The sequence below is a fragment of the Alligator sinensis genome, unplaced genomic scaffold (assembly GCF_000455745.1).
Source record: "Alligator sinensis unplaced genomic scaffold, ASM45574v1 scaffold646_1, whole genome shotgun sequence".
Lineage (NCBI taxonomy): Eukaryota > Metazoa > Chordata > Crocodylia > Alligatoridae > Alligator > Alligator sinensis.
Genome location: NW_005842642.1, coordinates 54,131 through 75,397, shown reverse-complemented (window position 1 = coordinate 75,397; position 21,267 = coordinate 54,131). Strand labels below are relative to the sequence as shown.

Sequence of the window (21,267 nt, the reverse complement as noted above, 5' to 3'; positions counted from 1 at the left end):
CAGGAATCTAATTAAGTAAGGACTATATATACCGTTACCCACAGTACCATTAAAGGAAGATGAAAATCCTGCGCCTTAGCTTCCTTTTGTACAATAGGTATTTCAGAACCAGCCAAACTCTGCATACTTTTACTAGGCAGTTTTGATACTATTTTTGCAATGCCTAATAGGCTCAGTCTGTAGAAGCATGCATACAAAAAAGCAAGTACAAATCAGTAATGTTCTTGTGCACATCTCTGTGCATCTATATTCCCCACACAGAGGACATTTTGCATCCTGTTATAACATGTGGACTCCACATTTTCAGCACATTGCAAAATATGTATTCTTAGTGTACAGTCCAGGCATTATGCTATCAAGCCCCATACAAGTTTGCATTTCGTCATGTTAAGTATCAGCTATCTAGTTATGCAGTTGCCAGAAATGCCTTGTCCAAAAGCTAAAAAAAGTGCTTTATTCCTAGAAGCAAAATTTGTTTATAGAGTCCAAAATGAATGGGCTTCTCTCCTTTTGTTATAGTACTATTGCATATTCCTTAGAAGTTGACATGGCTATTAGAGCTCACTGGCATACAAAAAAAAAAAAAAGCCTTCCTTACAAAGCAAACTAGGGTGAACTTACAACTCTTCTGAAACAGACTGTTAGCAATAGAAGAGGTGTAAATGATTTAACATTTATTAAGACTACAGGCTCTTTAGAACAGGGACTGACTTGCTCCATGCTTGTACCTAGCACAATGGTTCTTCTCCAGCAGGGTCCTTTGGGGCCACAGACATGGTTAAAGCAGTCTTATGCCCCCTATATGACTGGAATAAAGCATGGAGAGAGTACAACTCTCCTCTTTTCCCTCATATCAAAAGCCCAAGGTGCTGAGGTTTCCAGAAAAATGGGCCTTGCATATGAACAGGGCTTGTAGCCTGCAGGTTTTGGGGATGTCACATTAAGTGGCCCTGTACAGGTATATCTAACCAATTACCCAGTCAGGCAGGTGAATAGATATGATGGTGATTATATGTTGAAGTATGGGTCATGAGGGTCTGTAGAAGGAGCACACATCCACAGTTCAGAACTAGCAGACACTAGATCAGACACTTCCTAGATTCTGTCTTGCTGTTACAAGCTGCAAAGGGAAACTAGGAAGGGTTCGGGCTGCCTTGCCCTTTATACTTTCCTACAGAAATACAAGGCATGGGATGCACAGCCTTGACAAATTCTGCTATAGCAGTGCCTATCGACTCACTCAAAGAGTGGAGCTAGGCCAATGCTGAAAGTTAAAGATGTTATCAAGCCCATACCTGCCAGTAATGCATCTCGTAAATACCCAAGTTTGACCTCAGGCAGAAGATACCTCTCGGATCTGGAAGCTCTGCTAAACTTTCAGGTATAAGATTGACTGTACTATCACTTGCCCCTTTCCATGGTGTGTTTGGAGTTGATCAGCTTATTGTAAGCCTCAATTACAGGAATTCTGCCAGCAGCAATTCCACAGACAGCGGCGACGCATAGAGGATGTATGCGGGTGCACGTGCACCCCCTGTGCGTGGCAGTGCACCCTCTGCAGAAAAAAGGCGTCTGTGGGAGCTCCCCACTCACTGCTGCTGGTGCAGCCGTACCCCACCAGCTGCTGGGGGCACGTGCCTTTCATGTCCACAGATTCTTCTTCCTGTCATCCCACCCCACTTCCTCAAGCAAAGGCAAACCCAGAGACCGAGCCTGCCTCCTAAAAATGGCTACATGTTTATTGCACATGGCACTACGATTCCAGTGTGGATGACTCCGGTGCAGGTATGTACAGACAGGCAGAAGCAGCCAAATTGAAGGGGGCAACTAGGGCACCAACTTAAGCAGGAAGAGGGGGATTGAAAAAAAGTCAATAGCTGCTACCACTGCAATCCACCATCACTTGCTGATGAATAGATGCCATATGCCACCACTGCTGGCTGAGCTACTATCACTGGTAGCCTCCACTGCTGTTTTGTTATGCTTGTGGCTAGAAGAGACTCGAGGAGTAGCTGAAGACTGCTCAAAGGCCGACTTTAAATATGAATTAAACAAAACACACCCTGATTTTCCAAACAGTCTAACATTAGTACAGCCACTAGATGGCAGTAAATATAGGCTGATGATCACTGACCAGCATCCATGGCTAACACATTAGCAACCTTCAGTCCCTGTAACTGTGGGCTATTATTGAAATACAGGCGTATCTAGCCAGCATGACACGTCTATTTGTAACTACAGAATGTTTTGTTAATTCCAAATTCATGGTGATCCGTTTAGTAGTTGCAAAGACTGAAGGCTACATGAAAATCTGAATACATTTTAGATAAAACTATTGCTAACAAGTAGTGAAGGATTTTTTAAAGTCAATCCTTAAAAGGAACATAAAATGGTTTTCCACAAAAGTTATTTGATGATGAATATGTAATACAGGGGTGGGTTAAATATGGCCCATGGACCGCATCCAACCTGCCAAGCAATTCCATCCGGCCCACAAAAGTTCACCAATTAATTGTACCCTGTCCAGCCCACACGCCTTACCCCAACCCTCATGAATAGAAAGGCCTGGCCCAGCCACTGCTACAGCCACCTGGGTACCTGCTCAACTCCCTGGCATCCATCAGTGACTCGTCTCCCTGCTGCAGCACTTGCCCCACGGAGCAGGTAGGGAAGGGGCTGAGGCTGGCGGGAGCAGGGAACCCATGCCCAGGGGGGTGGGCAGGATGTGGGTGTGAGGGAGGGTGGAGGGTTGTGGGGACCCCTCCCCCCCCCCAACCTCTTCTCCCCAGTGATGCACAGACCCTGGTAGCAGCAGCAGGCAGGGGCCCTTGGGATACTCGTGGCCTGCCCAGGATGAAGCAGACTGCCTTCCCTGCCATACGCAGATGCTGGGACTCTGCTGAAGTGGAAGGGAGCCCCTACTCCATGCCTCCTGCTTTCATGGCGGTGGGGAGTGTGGAAGGCAGGCGGTCGCATTGCACAGGGCTTCCCCAGTGGCACACAAGTGCCAGGAGCTGCATGTGCAACGCAGGGAGCCCCGTGCAATGGAGGCAGGTCAGCTTAGCTGCGCTCCTTGCCATATTACCTTACATATACATATATACAGAATTGATTTAAAAATCAAATAGGTTTATTAAATCATGGATTTAAAAATCACTGGTCAGGAAGCCTTGATTTAATTACTGTTTTCTACAAAAAGTTTATTCATATTGTTTGATATTCTTTATTCATTTAACTTCTTGAAACTTTGTACTTTTAGAGAAGTGTAAGGGCTTGACTGTGTACACAAACTTGCACAGAGACAGTAGGGCTGATGGGTGGGTAATCAGGTCTGTTCTCTCTCATCTCCATATACTGCCGTTAACAAGGATGTTCTCTGGAGACAACCAACTCGCACTATGCCTGAAGAAAGACGTTTATGCCCGACAACTTGCAGAAAACAAATTTTTCCAACTATTTAGTTGGTCTAATAAAAGATATCACATCTATCCAAAGAACCTTGTCTGTCTGTGATCTCTGGAGACATCCAGTTTGAAAACAAACTAAGTATCACAGAGATGCTTAAATGGGATCTAGACTGAGCCCCAATCTTTACTAATCTACAGAGGAGCCTCTGGGAACCTCATAAGATAGGTCACAACAGGCCTATATTAGGGGCCCAATTTATAAAACTTCTAAAAAGGTTACATGAATATATTGTTTCAAATAGTATATAATTAGGAGTTATAATCCCTATTCCATGATGATATCTTTGAGCTTTAACATATATCTTACATTAAAAAGATTTATACGTTGATTTTTTAAAGCATCTTAACAAAAATAATTAAATCAAAAACCCTGATTTAAATTTTTTTTAAATCTGATTTCTTGCGTTTTTTAAAAATTGTTGATGTTTTTCCACCCTGATTAAAATCGCCTGCGATAATGGAAGTGTCTTCTTTCGACTCTATTAGTTAGATCATCATAAAAGCCCAAAAAGTATAATGCCCGCTCTAATGTTTGGCTGCAAAGCCCTTACTAGTCTATCTTTTCCTTGAAAAGGTCACCTCAAGTTGTTTTTGACCTTCATTATTTGAAGTGACATGGAATTCTACAGGTCAAGCTTGAAGGACAAGGACATTGGAAAGAGACTTTCCCTGACACGCACTTGGTCCCTGCCATACCACCATTATCAACAGCTCTTACAACCTATTTCCCACATTTTGTTTGCTCCTTCCAGTCCTTACATGTACTGTACAAGAAACCTTCGTCTTAGTTAAAATTTCACAGTTTAGCAAGCAGCAGTATCCTTCTCATGCAATGTGCCGATTAGGAGACTAGCATGCATTTTTCTAGTAAAAATAAACTGAAGGAAACTCAAAGTCAGTGCATTCTTTGTCTCTGCCCCGTTTCTAACTTTTGGGAAAGAAAGGAAAGCAACTGTGACACCCCGAGTAGGGCAAACTTCTCTATATATGGTCAGACTTAGATTTGGAATTGGCTAGTACAGCAGACAAGCTAGCTTTACTTACTCTTGTTTGCAACTTCTTTTATTTCTTTCAGTATTTCAGCTTCCATGATAGGGTTGTTACAGATATCAGTCCATGACCCACTGACACTTTTCTGTGCAGCCAATGCCGTCAGCTTCTTCTGGTTAGGCACCACAAAACTGATCACGTAAGACTGGTCGCTGAGACAGGATGGGAAAACAAGAATTAAAAATAGGCAAGTGAAAATAATTTAAGTAGTACAAAAATGCCTTCTTGAGTCCAAGAAAATATTCTTCAGTGCTTTCATATCTGTAGCCAATATTCTCTCCCAAACTGTACATGTTGGTCCTTTGGTGACAATCTTTGACAATATGTGAATTGCAAGAGATTGCAACTTTTGTAAGTTGTTAGAAGTTGTTGTAAACAAGTTCAAAGAAGTTAAAGGAAGGGAGTAGAGAATCTGGACGTTTATGTTCAGCACGTTAAGAGTTACAAGCGACATTTCTTCAGGTATCTCCCTTCCATCAGGCTCCAAGTGGCAAGGTGAATATTGCTCTAGTATTCTCACTGAAGGCAAAACCTGTACAATGTAGATTTTACTTGCATTTAAGGGGAAAGGCTACTATTCATTGCTTCATTTGAGACAGGATTGACTGAATTTGGGGTAGGAGAAACATGCACACGGTCACTTTAAGCCAAGGTGGTCCAACTGGCAGCCTGCACCAGTTAATGCACAGCCCTGGGCTCCTACCAGGCTACAACTCCTCTTTCTGCTCCAGTGTCTGCTGCAGCTGGAGACCCTAGTCTCCTACTACCTGCCTCAACTTTTCCTTCCTACTCCCACTCCAGGGGGCAGGACCGTGCAACCCACAGCACTAGAAGAGCCCATGATAGGGTTCAGCAAGAGAACTGATGTGGGGGCTCCCTACCCCTGTGCCATACCATGTATTGGGAGGCACTGCCTGTGTGCAGTAAAGGCCGCTTGTGTGGTGTGGGGGATGCGACTCTGGGAACTGTGGCATACACTGGTATGACCCACATGGCATGCAGCCCTCAGCCACTTAGAAATTGGACCACCCTGCTTTAAGCCACCTCTGCAATCACTACGTTCCAAGGATTCAGAGTGACCCCTAGACAAAATTGGAGGATTGAGCCAAAAGAAACCTCAAAGGTTCAATAAGGACAAGTGCAAAGTCCTGCACTTAGGACAGAACAATCCCATGCACCAGTACAGGCTGGGGGCTGACTGGCTAAGCAGCAGCTCTGCAGAAAAGGACTTTGGGGGGCGGGTTACAGCAGACAGCTAGTTGGATACGAGTCAGCAGTGTGCCCTTGTTGCCAAGAAGGCAAACAGCATACTGGGCTGCATTAGCAGGAACGTTACCACCAGATTGAAGGAGGTAACTATTTTGCTCCTTTTGGAAGTGATGAGACCACATCTGGAGCACTCTGTCGCTTTGGGCCCCTCACTACAGAAAGGATGTGGACAAAGCTGGAAAGAGTCCAGCAGAGAACAATGAAAATGGTTCAGGGGCTGGGGCACATGAGGAGAGGCTGAGGGAAACTGGGCTTATTTAGTCTGCAAGAGACAGAGAGGATTTGATAGCAACCTTTAATTACCTGAAGGGTGGTCCCAAAAAGAGCATACAGCTAGACTGTTCACAATGATGATGGAACAAAAGCAATGGTCTCAAGCTTCAGCAAGGGAGGTGTAAGTTGCATAGTAGGAAACGCTCTCACTTGGAGAGTGGTGAAGCACTAACCAGTGGTTACCTAGGGAAGTGGTGGAATCTCCATCCTTGGAGGTTTTTAAAGGCCCAGCTTGACAAAGCCCTGGCTGGAATGAGATAGTTGGGGATAGTATTGGTTTGAGCAGGGGGTTCAGCTAGACCTCCCAAGGTCCCTTCCAGACCAAATTTTCTATTATTCTACGATTCTAAGCTAGGAGCCTGCACAGTCTAGCTAACCTCCTACAGTTTCTCAACGGCACCGAGGTCATAGTGCAGACTGACCATGATCCTTCCTTGCTTCTTATAATAGGAGTTAGGAGCTATTATTCCGGAGCCATATTAGGGGTGGATCCTTGAGGCATTTTACTTTATATAAAGAGCTTTAGTGCATCAGTGAACTGGCATTTCAGGCATGTCCTAAATATATACAGTAAAAGCTCCATTATCTGGTATCCCTTGGGAACAGGGGATGCCGGATAACAAAATATACTGGTTAATTGAGCGGTCCCAGCCGCCACCCCTTTCGCAGGGACCTGTGGGCCCCACGGGTCCTGGAGGCAGGTCCTGCACAGCCCCGCGCAGCCTGCTATGCCCTCGGGCCGTGGGGGCTCAGTAGCGCAGACTGCTTTGCCCCAAGCAATGGGGGCTCAGAGAAACCGGAAGTGCCACAGTGGGCACTTCTGGTTTCACTTTATCTTACAAGCCAGCATGCCAGTTAGTGGAGCATGCCAGCTTGTAAGATGCCAGATAACAGAACTTTTACTGTATATGGCAAGCAAAAGGAGCCCCTTTAAAATGAATTTCTGAAAAGCACAGAGGAACAAGTGAGAACTCACCTTTTGGCATAAGCACAAATATTATCAATAAGTGGACAGTTCTTCAGTGCTGCTTCTACTTTGGCCAGAGATACATATTCTCCTGCTTGCAGCTTCACCAAGTCTTTTTTACGATCTAGGGAACAGTTAGAAGTGACGTAAATCAAAACTCCTTTCTATATGTTTAGTTGCAGAAGCATTAAGTACCACATTTTTCTGAAGTTTAACAGAACATTATGTAAGACTTAGAGTTAAAAATCCTTTTTAAGAATCCATGAGTGTTTCATTCTCAAGAACATTTACTTTATGAAGCATCTTTCAAGAACAGAGATTTGAATTCTTAGCTATGGAATTAATGCCGATTTTTTTTTTCCATTTTTCCGTCTACGTAGGCTGGATATAGACAGGGATATGATTACACCACAGCATCAGTTACAGACCTTCTCATGATCATGGTAATGTTTAAGAATGTGCTTTAATGACTGATTCAGCAAGTTTCTTACATGTAGTGATTTACCCAAGTCACACCAGAAACGCGTTGCACAGCAGCTCCTTTAATCTTGCTGTTTTTACCACATGCCCCCCACCACCGATTGTCAGAGGGGCCCCAGCAGCTCTGCTGCTTCTACGGATCAGCTGGGAGGCAAAAGCTGTGGCATATTTAAAACCATAGTTTTTCCGTCCTTGCCAATCAGGACCAAGTGGCAAGGCTGCTGGGGTCCCTCAGCCAAATGAGCAGGCAGAGGAGGGGGGCCATGCCAAAAAGAGCAAGATTATAGGAGCCATTGCAGTGCTCTTCCAGCAAAATTTAAATAGATCCCTACTTATGTGTATATCTTTAAGCACACAATATCGCTACCGGCTTCAGTAGGACTGCTCATGTTTATAGCTATATTGAACTGTCTTAAGCATCTTGTTAAGTTAAGATTTAAGTTTACAAAAAATTGAGGCCAACCTATGATCTGCAGGCAACCATCAGAATGAAATTCTCCAATATCTCCAGTACAAAACCATCTCTGGCCATTTTCATCCACAGAGAAATCTTCTGTTGTCTTCTCATCATTTTTGAAGTATCCCAGAGAAACATTGGGTCCACCTATTATAATCTCTCCTCTAGGATTGGGCTGGTCTCTGCAAGTGTAGCCCCCTGTAAATTGCAAAATAAATTTGAGTCCATTATACAAAATGCATTCCTCTGCAGGGAATTAAGGAAAACGTACTTAAATAGTCTCTCAGCTACAGTAAAAACAATATAAAAACAAAAATGGCTGTCCATATATCAAGAGATTGCAAAAAAAAAAAAAAGAGAGCCCCCAGCTGCCGTACGATCTACAGTGAAGTGCGAGTTCTAAGCACAAGCATAGCAGAAGGCAGGGCAGCACCTCAGAGCGGGGGTGGGCAAAATATGGCCCAGATCTGTCCTGCCAAGGGATTTTAGAATTGGGCCCATGGCAGGTTTCTCAGTCCTGCTTAGTGTAGGCACAGGCAGCATCCTGCACCATGGCATGTGCAGCAGGTCTTACTGCCTCCAGGTGCACAGCAAGGCTGGAGCAGCATGGTGGCTGGACTCAGCTTCGTGGCAGCAGTGATTTCGTCTGGTAGCCACTGCCAGTGTCACCACTTCTGCCAAACCCAGCCCTGCTGCTCAGACACCCCAGCCCGTCTGCCCTGTACCCACTGATGGGGGCACTGGACAGAGCGGGCAGGGTCTTCAAAGAGACTGGCTTGGGACCCCTGCAGGTAGGGTGCACTCAGCTGGGCAGATAAGATGAGGCCACAGGCATGTGGGGGAACAGCATCTAGGAGCAGGATGGGGCGAGGGGAGGTAGGGGGGCAGGATCACTGGCTGATGACAGCATGGGCCTGTGCAGAATGTGGATCACAGCTCTGCCCTGGGCGTCAGCCCCATGCTTTCACCACCCCAGCCCCACATGTCTGTCCTGCTCCCAGACACCACTCCCTGCCTACCTGCGGTTCCATCCCATCTGCCCAGCTGAGTGTGCCCTACCCATGGGGGTCCTGGGCTGCCCACTCCATCTTGCACCCCTGGACTAGTGTAGTAATCTACCACTTGGGGAGTTTTGGTGAGCTGTTGCAAGCTGGGGGGGGAAAACGTGGCAGAAGTCAGCACTGACCTGGCCTATAAACAGCTTACCAAAACGCCTTAAGTGGCCCTCCAGTCCAAATAAATTGCCCACCCCTGCCTTACAGACTGATTCAGAGAGACATGAGCTTTCAGATGCAACATCCTACTACATCAGATGCTAGAAAAACATAGTACTTTGTATTCTACTATGTTTTTCTGGGTTTGAAACGCATACTTATGTTTTACTATTAGTTTGAAGAACTGAGGCCATATTTACTGAAGTCTTTACATAAATAAACTGAAAAAAATAGCACACTCACCTTCTTGCCAATCTCTCAATTTAATCTCACAGCAAATGAGAGGAGCTCCAACTCTGCCAGTGCTATAGTCAGCAACTAGAAAAGTGAACAAAGATTTTTCAGTTTGGCATAGAAGCTGTCTTCCTGTTCAAGACCTGGCAAATTACTCTATAGTATGTAAGAGCTATGACTTTTCAGTGAATTTTAAGAACTGAAATCTGCAACTTCCATGTATGTGTCCAGAAGTCCGTTAACATACCTTCAGTAATGGTTCCAGCTCCACATGTTTCTGTTAATCCATACCCCTGGCCAACAGGACAGCAGAAACAGATGTTCATGAACCTTTGTGTCTGAGGCGAAAGGGGTGCTCCTCCAGAGAGCATCATACGCACATTCCCTCCCAGCAGGGCTTTTACCTTTTTAAACAACAGTCTAGAAGGAAAAGAGTTGCATTTAAACATCACTTGCTCCGTTAATTTGTAAGGAAGACAAGAGAATATAACTACCCTCTTCACCTACTCATCTGACACACCTAGACATAAAATCAAGGGTCACAGAAGGGATCATAAATGAGCATGTAGTCTGTCAAACATTGCAAAAAGCCATGGCATTTTATCTAGCAGTTCCTTTCATCTTGTCCTGTATTGAGCAAGTGGTTTTGAGAAAACTTCTACTCTTTTTTCTTTTTTTTGTTTTAACCCCCCCCAAACAACAACAACAACAACAAAAAAAAGCTACCTGGAAAGCCTATTCCAATGATTAGTTACTATTAAAAGCTGACTTTTCAAATCAGACCTTTGCTGTCTTCCACTTAGTCATTAGATTTTATTCGGTTTGCTAGATTAAAACATGTTGGGGCATGAGATAATTTTTCTTGTGTAAAACTTAGCCTGATTAGAGTTCTCTTGACTTCCCTTGTAAACCACACAGATCTGAACCCTTATAGTCATACTTACAGATTACACAGAGGTGCATCATAGCCCCTCTTGATCTGTTCCTGTTTATAATCATAGCCTATTTTAAACAAAGTTTTCTGAAAACAGTTCATCTCTTGGACTTTGCTCATGACATTCTTATAAATTCGGTCCATTATTTCCTATAGAAAAGATTAAAAAAAAAAAAAAGACAAGAATTACTACTTTTGACAGAAAGCACATGCATCAACTGTGCTAGAAACCAAGAAATAATACTTGATTGTTCTGCATGAAAAGGCACAGCTATGCTGTCGCTGCCAGTTTGTTGGATAACAGTTAACAGTTTAAAGGCATTATCTAGTTAATCAGTATATAGCCCATTGTAGCTGTGGGCTATCCAAGGTGGGTAGAATAGCATTTAGGAAAAGGTGTGACCATGTCCTCTACTTCCCCTTTCCTCCTCCATCCTCTCTCAAATTCTAAAGTTAAAAAAATAAGTCACATTAGCATATATTGTAGTGTGATCTTCAAATGCCATAGTCAGTCCAGGAAAAGTAACCAAAGTACCTCTGCAACCACCAAGCACTAATTAACGGTATAACAGGATTTCTACTAGCCGATTCTTAAATCTTAAGCCATTCTCCCCACTACGTGAGCATAAAGAAGTAACCCCCCCCACGAGCTACATAACATTACCTATTATACAGATGCATTAGTACTTCTGGACTCTGCATGCTGCTTACTCTTATGTACTATATGCACATTGAAATAATCTTTAAAATAACAAATCAGTTAAAACAAAATCTGACTGAGAACAGTCACATCCATGTGGACTGAGACAGTTTATATGGTAGGCCAGAGAGAGTGCTGGTGACACCACATACTGCAGTTAGCAGACAGAATGCACTGAAAACACAGAAGTTTGAATTCACAATTTTTTTCTTGGAGCAGGCTCATAAGCTTATCAGGAATGAGGCTGCAAGAATGTTGTTTGCAAAAACAGGAGGCTTTGGGTGTTCAGACTGTTGGTATCCTTGGAAGGGGCTAAAAGGAGACCCGATTGCTGCATGCGATTCTTACATCAGTGTCTAGTGACATGGGGTCCTTGACCTTGCTGACAGCATAGGAGCAGGTGGCAGAGGCTGGAGCTAAAGAAATTGGCCTTAAGAGGGAGGAGGGGGAAGTCAAAGGTTGGAGCAGTGTTTGCTGTTGGAATGATGGGGTTATTCGAGTTCAGGCCCTTACAGTATTTTTGAACACACCCTTAGTCTAGACTACAGGGACTATTATTGCCTGTGTGCAGAAAAAAGCAAGGGCAAGCTAGGTAGTTGCAACAGCTGTGTCTCCTTCCTCCCCGAGTCCAATATGCTTTTGGGGCTTGTTGCACTACATTTAATATTGCATTTAAAAATTAAGTATTCCATGCTTCAGGACCAGGAAGGAATTCTACTCTGTGGCCCCCCATGTCTAACTCTATTCCATTCTCCCCCACTACCTTCTTCTGAAGCCTGGGATATCAGCTGCAGCTAGAAATGGGGCACTGGGTAGGCTGTACTGGCAATTCTGCATGGTATTGAGAAAGCTCTTGGGCACCTGCTGATGTCTTGTTTATTTGCTCAGAGTTAAGAATCTTTTAGAATTGGTTATTATTAGGAAGATATTCCCCCCCCCTCAGGTCAGACTGGCAATGACATTTGGGAGTTTCTTTACTAGTATGGGATACGAGTTGCTTCTTCTAGGCCTATTCACCTACACATGGCAAAGCCAAGGCTTTCCTTTCTCCTGTTGCCTTCCTGTGATATTGTGCAGTTTGAGATTGTTTTGTACTAAAGGTCCTAAGTTTATTAGGTGTTGGGGGCCGTTGAGTAGCTTGTGCTGTTCAGGGAAGATGTCATATGGACCCATCTGGAGGCAACACCTATTAAATGGTTACCTACAGTTCTAGGGCCTAGACTCTGACCTGATACTCTCTTCCAGTCTGATGGTTTAAGTCGCTTACCTTCCTGTTCAAAAATATTTTACATTTGTGAACACACAAGACTTTATGAACATACTCCCTCCATTCTTGCATTAACAGACCAACATCTCAATTACTTGTTTGTTTTTTTATGAATTATAACATTTAAAGAAGGAAGACAAGGTTCTTTGGGTGAATCTGATATCTTTTATTAGACCAACTAAAAAAAAAAAAAAAAAGCTGTCCTAAAAAAAGATATCAGTTTCCCCCAAAGAACCTTGTCTGCCTATGTACTTAGACCAACACGGCTACAACCTACACCCCCGTAACATTTAAAGAAGGAGGTCTTGTGCTTCAGCACAATCTACTGCTGGATGACACCAATTACATCTAGAACAGCGAGAACTGCAACTTTCACACATGGCATTTCACTCTTCTCCTAAGTGACAATTTAATACCAATGAAACAAGTGTATGGTTACTGCTGGAATGAACAACACAGAAAAACAGGAGTGCTCTTGCTAAGTATTCTCCATACTTACAGGCACTGCAGCCATCAATGTGGGCTTCAGTACAGTACAGTCTCCTTTGCTTCCCTTCTTAATTTTACTTGACTGTAATAAAAAGAAAAATGTTACTAATGTTTTCAGTGTCACTGATTAGAGGAAGATCAGAAAGACAAATAAAAATCAGGAGATTACTTAATGGGCAGTTTCCTCAAGAACAACTATTTACTCCAAAGCTGTTCTTTTCTCAATGGGATGGAACAGAAAAGGAGTATCACAGTTGGCTGTAGTGTCCTGCCAAGCAGTTGTGAAATAAAGCCTACTAGAACAAACCCAGCAATCTCTCATATTTCCTTTTATTATTTTTCTTCTAGCAGTTTCTATTGTATGGTGTAACCTCCAGGTGATTTCCTAGAGCCAGTTCCCCAGGCACAGTTCTGGCATGTTCCTATTTGTCACTTTAATGGTTCTTCAGTGTTTGTGCTATGCATCTGCCTGCTAATGTGTAACAAACTTTCATTCACTTCTCTCTCCCAGCTGCTTAAGTTCTTCAGCACTTCCATAACTTTCTCAGAGACTTTCAGTGAAATAGGTGCCAATAGCTTTCATTAGTAGCATTCCCATCTCTACCCAACTACCTGTCCACAGTTTCTTAAACAACTGTTAAGTAAGGTAAAAAACACAAACCTGAGCAAAGGGGCAAGGTGGCAATTTAGAAAGCAATTACTGGGCAGAAAATTTAGGTTAATCTCAGCACAGTCTTTGTCCATACTAATTTATATTGATTTTTATGCAATGGTTACACTGGGGAAGAAAACAGGGGAAAAACGGCTTGAGCAACTTTCTTCGATTCTTATTAACCTTTAAGTAAGAAGCTCAAACAAACAAACAAACAAACAAACAAACAAACGACTTAAAAAAACTAAAAAAAAAAGAGAGCCAAAACCCACAGTTAAAAGCACAAAACCCGAGATGGGGCTAGTCACAAAAACAAACAACCACCAGAAAACAATGCAAATAAAATGCCAGTGATGAAAACCTTTGTGCCTCTTCCGTTCCCACACACCTACTATTACGTTTTAAAGAGCCAGCTGGCACTCTTTCACAGTACATCGTGCCCCCTCTAATGGCCCAGTGGGATACAAATTGGTCAATGTTTTGTTTTTAGGGCAATGTGCCCAAACTCAAGAGATAAGCATGGGACTGGAGAGAAAAAAAAAAAGGATGTCAATAATAGCGAAAACTCTTAAAAATTTAGATTCATTGCTAGGTATGGCTGTGTCAAATGCAGTTGGTCTTTGGATGGTAGTTAACTTTCTCCAATTTCTCTCTCCAATTACAGAATTATTGACTGACACCACGAAGTCATAAGCATGCTTTTTCTTTTCATTTATAGATAAAAGTCAATGTCACTTAAAGAACATGTAAGCTCAAAATGTTGATAAAAATTGTGATACAATCTGTTTTAGCTTCATCGGGACCTTATTTTAGGAGAGCAGAAGGGCAGATGGAAGGAAGTTGTTAAGTTTTGAGAAGGTTCTGTTTAGGGGTGCACAGATAGAGGTTGAGGGCCAATACGGATACCCAATGTATGTAAGGGGGCACACTGACCAATACTGATCTGATTTCCGAGACAGCTGCCATCAGCTGGTCAGTCCCGTGTGGTGGAAGGGGAGGGGGGAGGGAAGGGGCGTAGGCAAGCAGATCAACCCCCTGCAGTGAGGAAAGGCAGGGGCAAGCGCTGCCCAGCCGGGAGGGGTGGTGGGGGGACGACAATCGTGCCCCAGATCTGCACGGCATGGGTTGGCTGCATGCAGCATGGCCATTTATCAGCCAAAATTAAAAAATTGGCCTCATCAGGCTGATATAGACAATTTTCCTTATATCGGACTGGTACTGATCAGACCAATGCATCAGTGCACCTCTAGTTCTTTTGCTTATGATATTGATAACATTTTTCAAGGGTAGACCAATGACTGACCAGCAAGGACACAGCAACAGAGCTGAGATTTTGCTTAACCACCAACCTGATAGTTTTACCTTACCTGGTCTGAGAGAGTGAGTGGAGAGGAGTATCCAATCCTGCAGCCATATGTAACACAGGAAAGTTCTGCTGTCAATTCTAATACATGAGCCAGAGGCAAGTACCCAATGTAAGTGTCCTTAGATCTGGCAAAGAAAAAGTACTGTGTAATTAAACTATGATGCAAGACTGAGCAGAAAATACTTCATTTTGTTTAGCAGAATATTGACTATATATAAGAACAGAGATGGAATATTAGTTTTCCAGAAGCCTACATGACAGATCACTAATGGTGTCTAGTCACCTATATACAAATCACATTTTACTTCAGTTTTGCTATTTATTTCAGTGGGAACACTTCCACAACATTTATCATGGCCCCTAATCTTAAAACGAAGATTGTGAGGGGGAGCAGGGCTCAGTCACTAGGAAGTCATTCATTTTGATCTAAGTAACTTCTCACCAAGAATACCTTAGTTGACAACTAGCAAACTGTTCAAAAAAGCTCTTTCACCAGCGTAATCAGGACATATTTATACCCAACAGCAAAAAAGAAGCTTCTTTAGGTCATTTCAAGTACTGTATGACAACAACATGTCCTTTATTAACCTGAAGACAAGGCACTGTATTAAACCCGTTTGCCTTCAACAATTTGCATATTCCTTCATGAGGGCTTTCCTTAATTATATTGATCCTAGCATGATCAAAGCTTAAATGACTTCTTTTCCCCCCCACTGTTCTTTTGTTGTACATTGTTTCAACTTGCAACCTTAATAAAGTAAATTTGGTAGCTAAATTTCATTTTAAATATTTTTAAGGGAAGAAATCTTAACTCCCTGCTTGAGAGGTGAACAAGGTAGTGAAACAGGCTGGTGTAGCATACATACAAGCACCCATGTGGGCCTAGTCCAGTCCACCAGGACTATGCGCTCACTCCTCAAGGCAATGCTGAAAAAAGTCTACTCAGAAACACCAACCTATGCACTCCACTCTGAGACTTCATGCTGACATGGTTTGTGAACCTTTAATAAGCTAAAGAGAAACCCTACGTGAAAAAGATACAGAAATCTCTCCATATAGCAACCTGCTGTGCTGTGCATCGAGAGTATGGAGACCTTAAGAGGAAAGAAACAACTTAAAAGGAACCCTGATGTCTTCTAAAGGAGGTCCAAAATAGGGATAGAAAAAGCACAAAGGCAGCAAGGAGCCAGAGACACAAAGTTGTTACCAGGAAAAGAATAAATCCAAAGCAACTTCAGAAAAAGGCAACTTCATGTAAAGAAAATATTAACAGATAAAAACAGAGGAGCAGGTAAATCACATTCTTTTAAAAGAACAGTGACTAGAAACCTTGGAATCATGTGAGAGAGATGCATTCCAACAAAACTATTTATCCATATGCATGACAGGAGATTCTTACTTACCCCAGTCCAGGTATTCGCTCACACTGGCCTGTCATTCCAGCTATCAAGTTCTTATGCATCATCATCACTCCTTTAGGTCGCCCAGTGGAACCGCTAGTATACATTACTAAAGCCAGGTCTGTTGGAATGGGTCTGGTTATAGGGATGCCTACTATAAAAAGGGAACAGAAAAAAGTGCTCACATTAACTTTAGCTAGAAGTAACAGACTCAGATCAACGAACAAATGAAATGGGAGCCCCAGATAAAAACAAAAACAAAAAAAACAAAAAACAACTTATGGTGCTTGCCCTAACTGACCTCTGTAAAAAAACGCTTACCAGGATGAAAGGCTGACTGGTAGCCAAAGGGGCCAGGTGGACTGGCTGCAATCTGGCCCACAGGCCATACATCTGCCACCCCTGCTTTAGAGTGAAATGAGTGACTAGAAAACAGTCAGCTTTTCCATCCATAGCACTTGCAGAGCCTTCTTTGGATCAATGTGGGCCTGCCTCTATTAAAAACTCTTAATGGAAAAACCAGAAGCCAAATTTATAAGCAGGTTCATTAACTCCGTTTTTCTCTTAGTCCTGTTAAGGGTTCATTAGATTTGGCTAAGCAGTACTGGGTATTAAAGAATAAATCCTCATGCCTGCTATTCCCATGCCTACCCAATATAGTTATCAGGGGTGGGAAGAACACATCCAGTGCTTTGCCCCATAAATTTGAAGGGTTTGGTAGCTACAAAATTATTCAGTGAAAAGAAGGAAAAAAAAGGTTACTAAAACAAGGTGCATCTGATCCTCTTTTAGGTGGCAGGAAAGGGGCGGGGAAAGGAAGATTTTAAAAAGACGACACCAAGCTAGACCTTTAACTCTTATGTGCCTTATTTTAGGAGTGAGCTCAAAAGTCAATGCCAGTCATGGTTTAAAAATGATGCATCTGGAATATCAAGACAAGTAAAAATCCACTTGGCACATGGTAGCAGTAAGAATCCCACCCCCCCAGAAATGTTTCTTTTATGCCATGCTTGTTTAAGAGAACTGCAAAGTTTAATCTTTATGCCATCCTTTCCTTTTCGTTAGAAGCATGCATGTTTCTTCTCTGCTACCAAACATCCTAAGATCAAGGTACATCATCCTACCAGACTACTTGTTTTAGTCCTCCAAATTGCTTCACTTACTGTTTTCTGGTTTGGCTCCCAGCTCTTCTACCATTTCCATACTATGAATCTCCAGGCCTTCAGGGTATTCTGATTTACTGATAGTCTTCTTATCCACATAAATGATGTGTTTGAGACGTGGGATTTCTGACAATGCAGTCTGTTCAAGAGAACTGAAATTCAGCACTGACTGCACAATATATTGCAAGATTACACCGAATACAAAAAGTGGTTCCCAAATTACCTTAAGTTTACTCTCCAGAAGTTCTGCGCTAGTGATCAGATATGATGCTTCACATTCATTGAGACCGTAGGTTATTGCCTCTTCACCAAGAGTGGCATATAAAGTAACAACTGTTTTACAAATTAACAAAAAGTTAAAAGCAAGGTAACACTAAACCAAGCACTTTTGCTTCTACATAATTAGTCAGTAGTGTGTGTGGGGGGGGAAGAACAGCACTTAATTGCACGTGCAATATTTTTCCATTATGGAATAAAAGCAGCTTTTATTTTTTCCATGATTTTTATGCAAGAACAAGAGCTCACTGCATTGAGGACTGTTAGAGGAAGAAAAGGAAAAGGAAAAGGAAAAGTAGTTTTAGTGACAGCATTTCAGAATAAATTAATTACAAGTTTTGTTTATTCTTTCTGGTGTCACACAGCTCCCTCAAAGCATCTCTCTCTGAAATCTTGAGCATCTCTTATTTTTTGGTTCTTTAACACAGTGGTGTTCAAACTTTTGGCCCTGTGAGTCAGATGAATGGTACAGGGGTGCTTCTGACTGGCTGGGATTGGGCCCAATACTGCCCTGCACACCTGACCTAGTGTGCAGGGCCACAGCCCACAAGGCTCCTCACAAGTCTGTTTATTAAGCCTCATTTATTAAATTTGTTAATGGGAAGCTCCATTTTACTTGTTTTCCTGCATGCATTTTAATGAATAAACTGTTTCATCATTTGCTTCAGTCACTGGTTATGTTTAGGGGGGGGAAGGCTAGATGATTTCAGAGATTCTTGCAACATGCTTAAACCCATCACCCTACTTTAATCCATGTTCTGATAGAGTTTTTGAAAGAAAGCAATTATCTGCAATCCTACTTAGCTTCATTTTTGAAACAGTGATGAGCACCATGCACTGAACTTTAATTCTGGCCTGTTCCCCATTATTGGCAGACACTAAATTTTGACAGACACACGACTTTTCTAATCCTAACAAAATGAGCACAAGTTGAAATCTACTTTTCACTATTTGTTCCCCAATTTTTTTAAAGTAATGTTATTACAGAAACACACTAGGCACATTACAAATATTTAGCCAGCAGCTCAGAGCTCGATATCTAAAAAGCTTTTCTATGAACATACTGCAAGCGAATGGGTCAGCACTCACGAGGAAAGCCGTGTTGGAAGCAGCTCTGTGCTGCGATCATCCACTCTGCTCGGGTCTCGCAGAATATGGCAATGGTACTCTTTGGCTTTAGCCCAAGGGCTGCAAGCCCACTCCCAAAGTGCTTCACTCTTTGGTGCACTTCTTCATAGTTTAACCATTGGTAGTTTCCTAGAATTAACTGGTACAAAAGAAAAAAGTCAAAGCAGACATGCACACACCCCACCCTACACATCTGGTGCTACGTGAACACACCAAACTAATCATTTTTAAAGTTATTCATTTTCTTTCCCCGCCCTGCCTGAAGAGAAGAACATAAAACGGACACTAAATATGCTGTAGTGTGCACTTCAAGCTACCATTAAAGATCTAGTGTTACCTAACCTGTAAAAATTATATGAAACTAAAAGGAGTCCAGCAACAGGCTGTTGATAAGACACAGAATGCCTCTCCCTACTACTGCCCCAACTTTAAAAATTCAAAGTTTCAGTGTTACCTTTTTAAATACTTTTCCATTCGGTTGCATTTCATTCTCCTCACTCAGTATTTCTCTGGTCCCAAGGCAGTCCTTTTTCCCATACTTGGTTATAGCATGCTCAAATAACTTGTCCAAAGTATCTGCTCCAGGAAAGTCTATGGTTGCTAGCGACTCGAGATGAGTAACGGAACGGTAGGGACTTCCAGGCTTGTCTGAGGTGGGTTTGGCTTTTAAGCGTTTAGCCATAGCCTTTTTCTTCTTAGCATTGGTAAGAAAATACCACGGAATAAATACAAGAGCACTGTATACAGATATTAACAAGTACACAGGGAGTAAAAAAAAGCCACGTACTTCTAGCCTAAGTTTCATAGTGGATATTTAAAAGAAAAAAAATCTCTTATCCTTTGTGCTGAGGACTACTCTGAAGAAGGCAGCAGTGAAAGCAGCAACAGTGGCAGTGTAGTCAAAGAAGCAACAACTAAAATATTAGTAACCTTTGCAAGCCAATAGTAGACACCTGTGGGTGAAGATCAGCCAAGCAGAGAGCAGGGGGAAAAAAAAAAAAAAAAAATTAAACAGATTAGTAATGCCACAAATCAATCCATTAGTTTCAATTCTTTACTATTTCAACTCAGCATGCAGACAAAGAAGGTTGAAGTAACTGGTTTGAGATGGCTTAAAGACTGAAGAGGAGGAGTCTTTACATACTCATTTATTACATCCACAAATATTTACTCTTCAAAAGGCTTTCCCTGTATCTCTGTATAAATGACGTTTCAGGGCTTTTGAGGTGCGCTCTGTTCTTTATATCAAAATATTGCATTTAAGCTACTTGAGCAATCCTAGAGTTGTGTAATTATGGTCAAAGGTCAGCCACTTTTCCCTTAAATATTTGTGCTACTGCTAGAAAAGATGTGGTGCACTTTTGTAAGTAGAGTTTCAGAATAAATGTATATCAACTTAGTGGTTAGAATAAAGCACATTAATAAATAGAAGTCTTAAAAATAAAAATCCACACACTATAAACCAAGTTGCTATGTAATAGCCATACACCTATTTCTTCTAGCTTCACCTCACCAACTACATTTGAACCTAAAAACAGGACTTAGTAATTCACTGTAAGTGTTAGGATCCTGTGCCAGGCTTTTTACATTAAATACATATTTAAGGGTTCTCATATAAACTAGAAACCAATTCATCTTCCAATACAACATTAAAATCCTCTAATAGCTGTTCTAGAGTTAAACACACCCACAACCACTTGAGCATGGACTCTCAACATGACAAATCCTTGGCAGAGGTTAAACGAACAAAATGGCTGGGATGAGTCAAATGACCTAGTACTAGTCTGCTTTGATATATGGGAGGCTGGTTCAAATCCACAAGCCTTATCTTGCATCTTGTACAGATGAAGGTCATGAATGCCATACAGGAGATGAACACATGGGAGCGGTGCCGACTGCCTTAGAGCAGGGGTGGGAAATTATTTCAGGCAGAGGGCCGCTTACTGAGTTTTGACAAGCCATCAAGAGCTGCATGACAAGCAGTCAGGGACAGATAAATATTAATTTTCTAAATTTTTTAAGGGCCTCACGGGCTGGATAGAATAGCCTGGCGGGCCACATTTTGCCTGCCCCTGCCTTAGAACAAGACCCATCTTCTCCCCACCTGCAAAGACAGTGTCTGATAAACAGAGTAGGGAAATTCTCAAATCTCCATTCAAAAATAAACAACATGCAGACAAACCCAGCATTTTAATATTATATACGCAACCAATCACTCAAGGGAGATTGTGCCTGGAGATTCAAATTAAATAAAAGGCAACAGCAGCACAAACTAAAAGGTAGCAGCAACACTAAGTATTAATATAGAACAGTGTTTTTCTTAACAGTACAGGAACACCTGCAGTCAGGCAGCATTCATTAACATAGTTTTGTTTAATTAAATAAAACATGAGAGACTGACTATTTAAAATTATCCCCCAAATATGCCAGGCTATATGCTAAGAAATGGATTACAACAAATTCAGAGGGGGGGGGGGGGGG

At 42.2% G+C, this 21,267-nt stretch overlaps 1 protein-coding gene across 8 annotated transcripts in view; it reads right to left on the bottom strand.

Annotated features, from left to right (window-relative positions):
- ACSL4 (acyl-CoA synthetase long chain family member 4) overlaps window positions 1-21,267 on the bottom strand; it is a 60,125-nt gene that overhangs the window by 3,847 nt on the left and 35,011 nt on the right. For 2 of the 8 annotated variants that reach the window (XM_006033560.3, XM_006033561.3), the window contains 13 exons: window positions 19,241-19,739; window positions 18,748-18,925; window positions 17,606-17,715; window positions 17,383-17,521; window positions 16,223-16,373; window positions 14,821-14,944; window positions 12,812-12,883; window positions 10,356-10,495; window positions 9,659-9,831; window positions 9,421-9,495; window positions 7,970-8,161; window positions 7,036-7,150; window positions 4,512-4,669 (listed from right to left, as the gene is read on the bottom strand). In XM_006033560.3, coding sequence (XP_006033622.1) covers window positions 4,512-4,669; window positions 7,036-7,150; window positions 7,970-8,161; window positions 9,421-9,495; window positions 9,659-9,831; window positions 10,356-10,495; window positions 12,812-12,883; window positions 14,821-14,944; window positions 16,223-16,373; window positions 17,383-17,521; window positions 17,606-17,715; window positions 18,748-18,925; window positions 19,241-19,591 — 1,978 coding nt within the window. In that variant the 5' untranslated portion in view covers window positions 19,592-19,739. Of the gene's footprint in view, window positions 1-3,253; window positions 3,403-4,511; window positions 4,670-7,035; window positions 7,151-7,969; window positions 8,162-9,420; window positions 9,496-9,658; window positions 9,832-10,355; window positions 10,496-12,811; window positions 12,884-14,820; window positions 14,945-16,222; window positions 16,374-17,382; window positions 17,522-17,605; window positions 17,716-18,747; window positions 18,926-19,240; window positions 19,740-21,267 lie in introns of those variants that run through there. The other 6 variants (XM_006033563.3, XM_006033565.3, XM_006033564.3 and 3 more) reach the window with 4 other exon arrangements.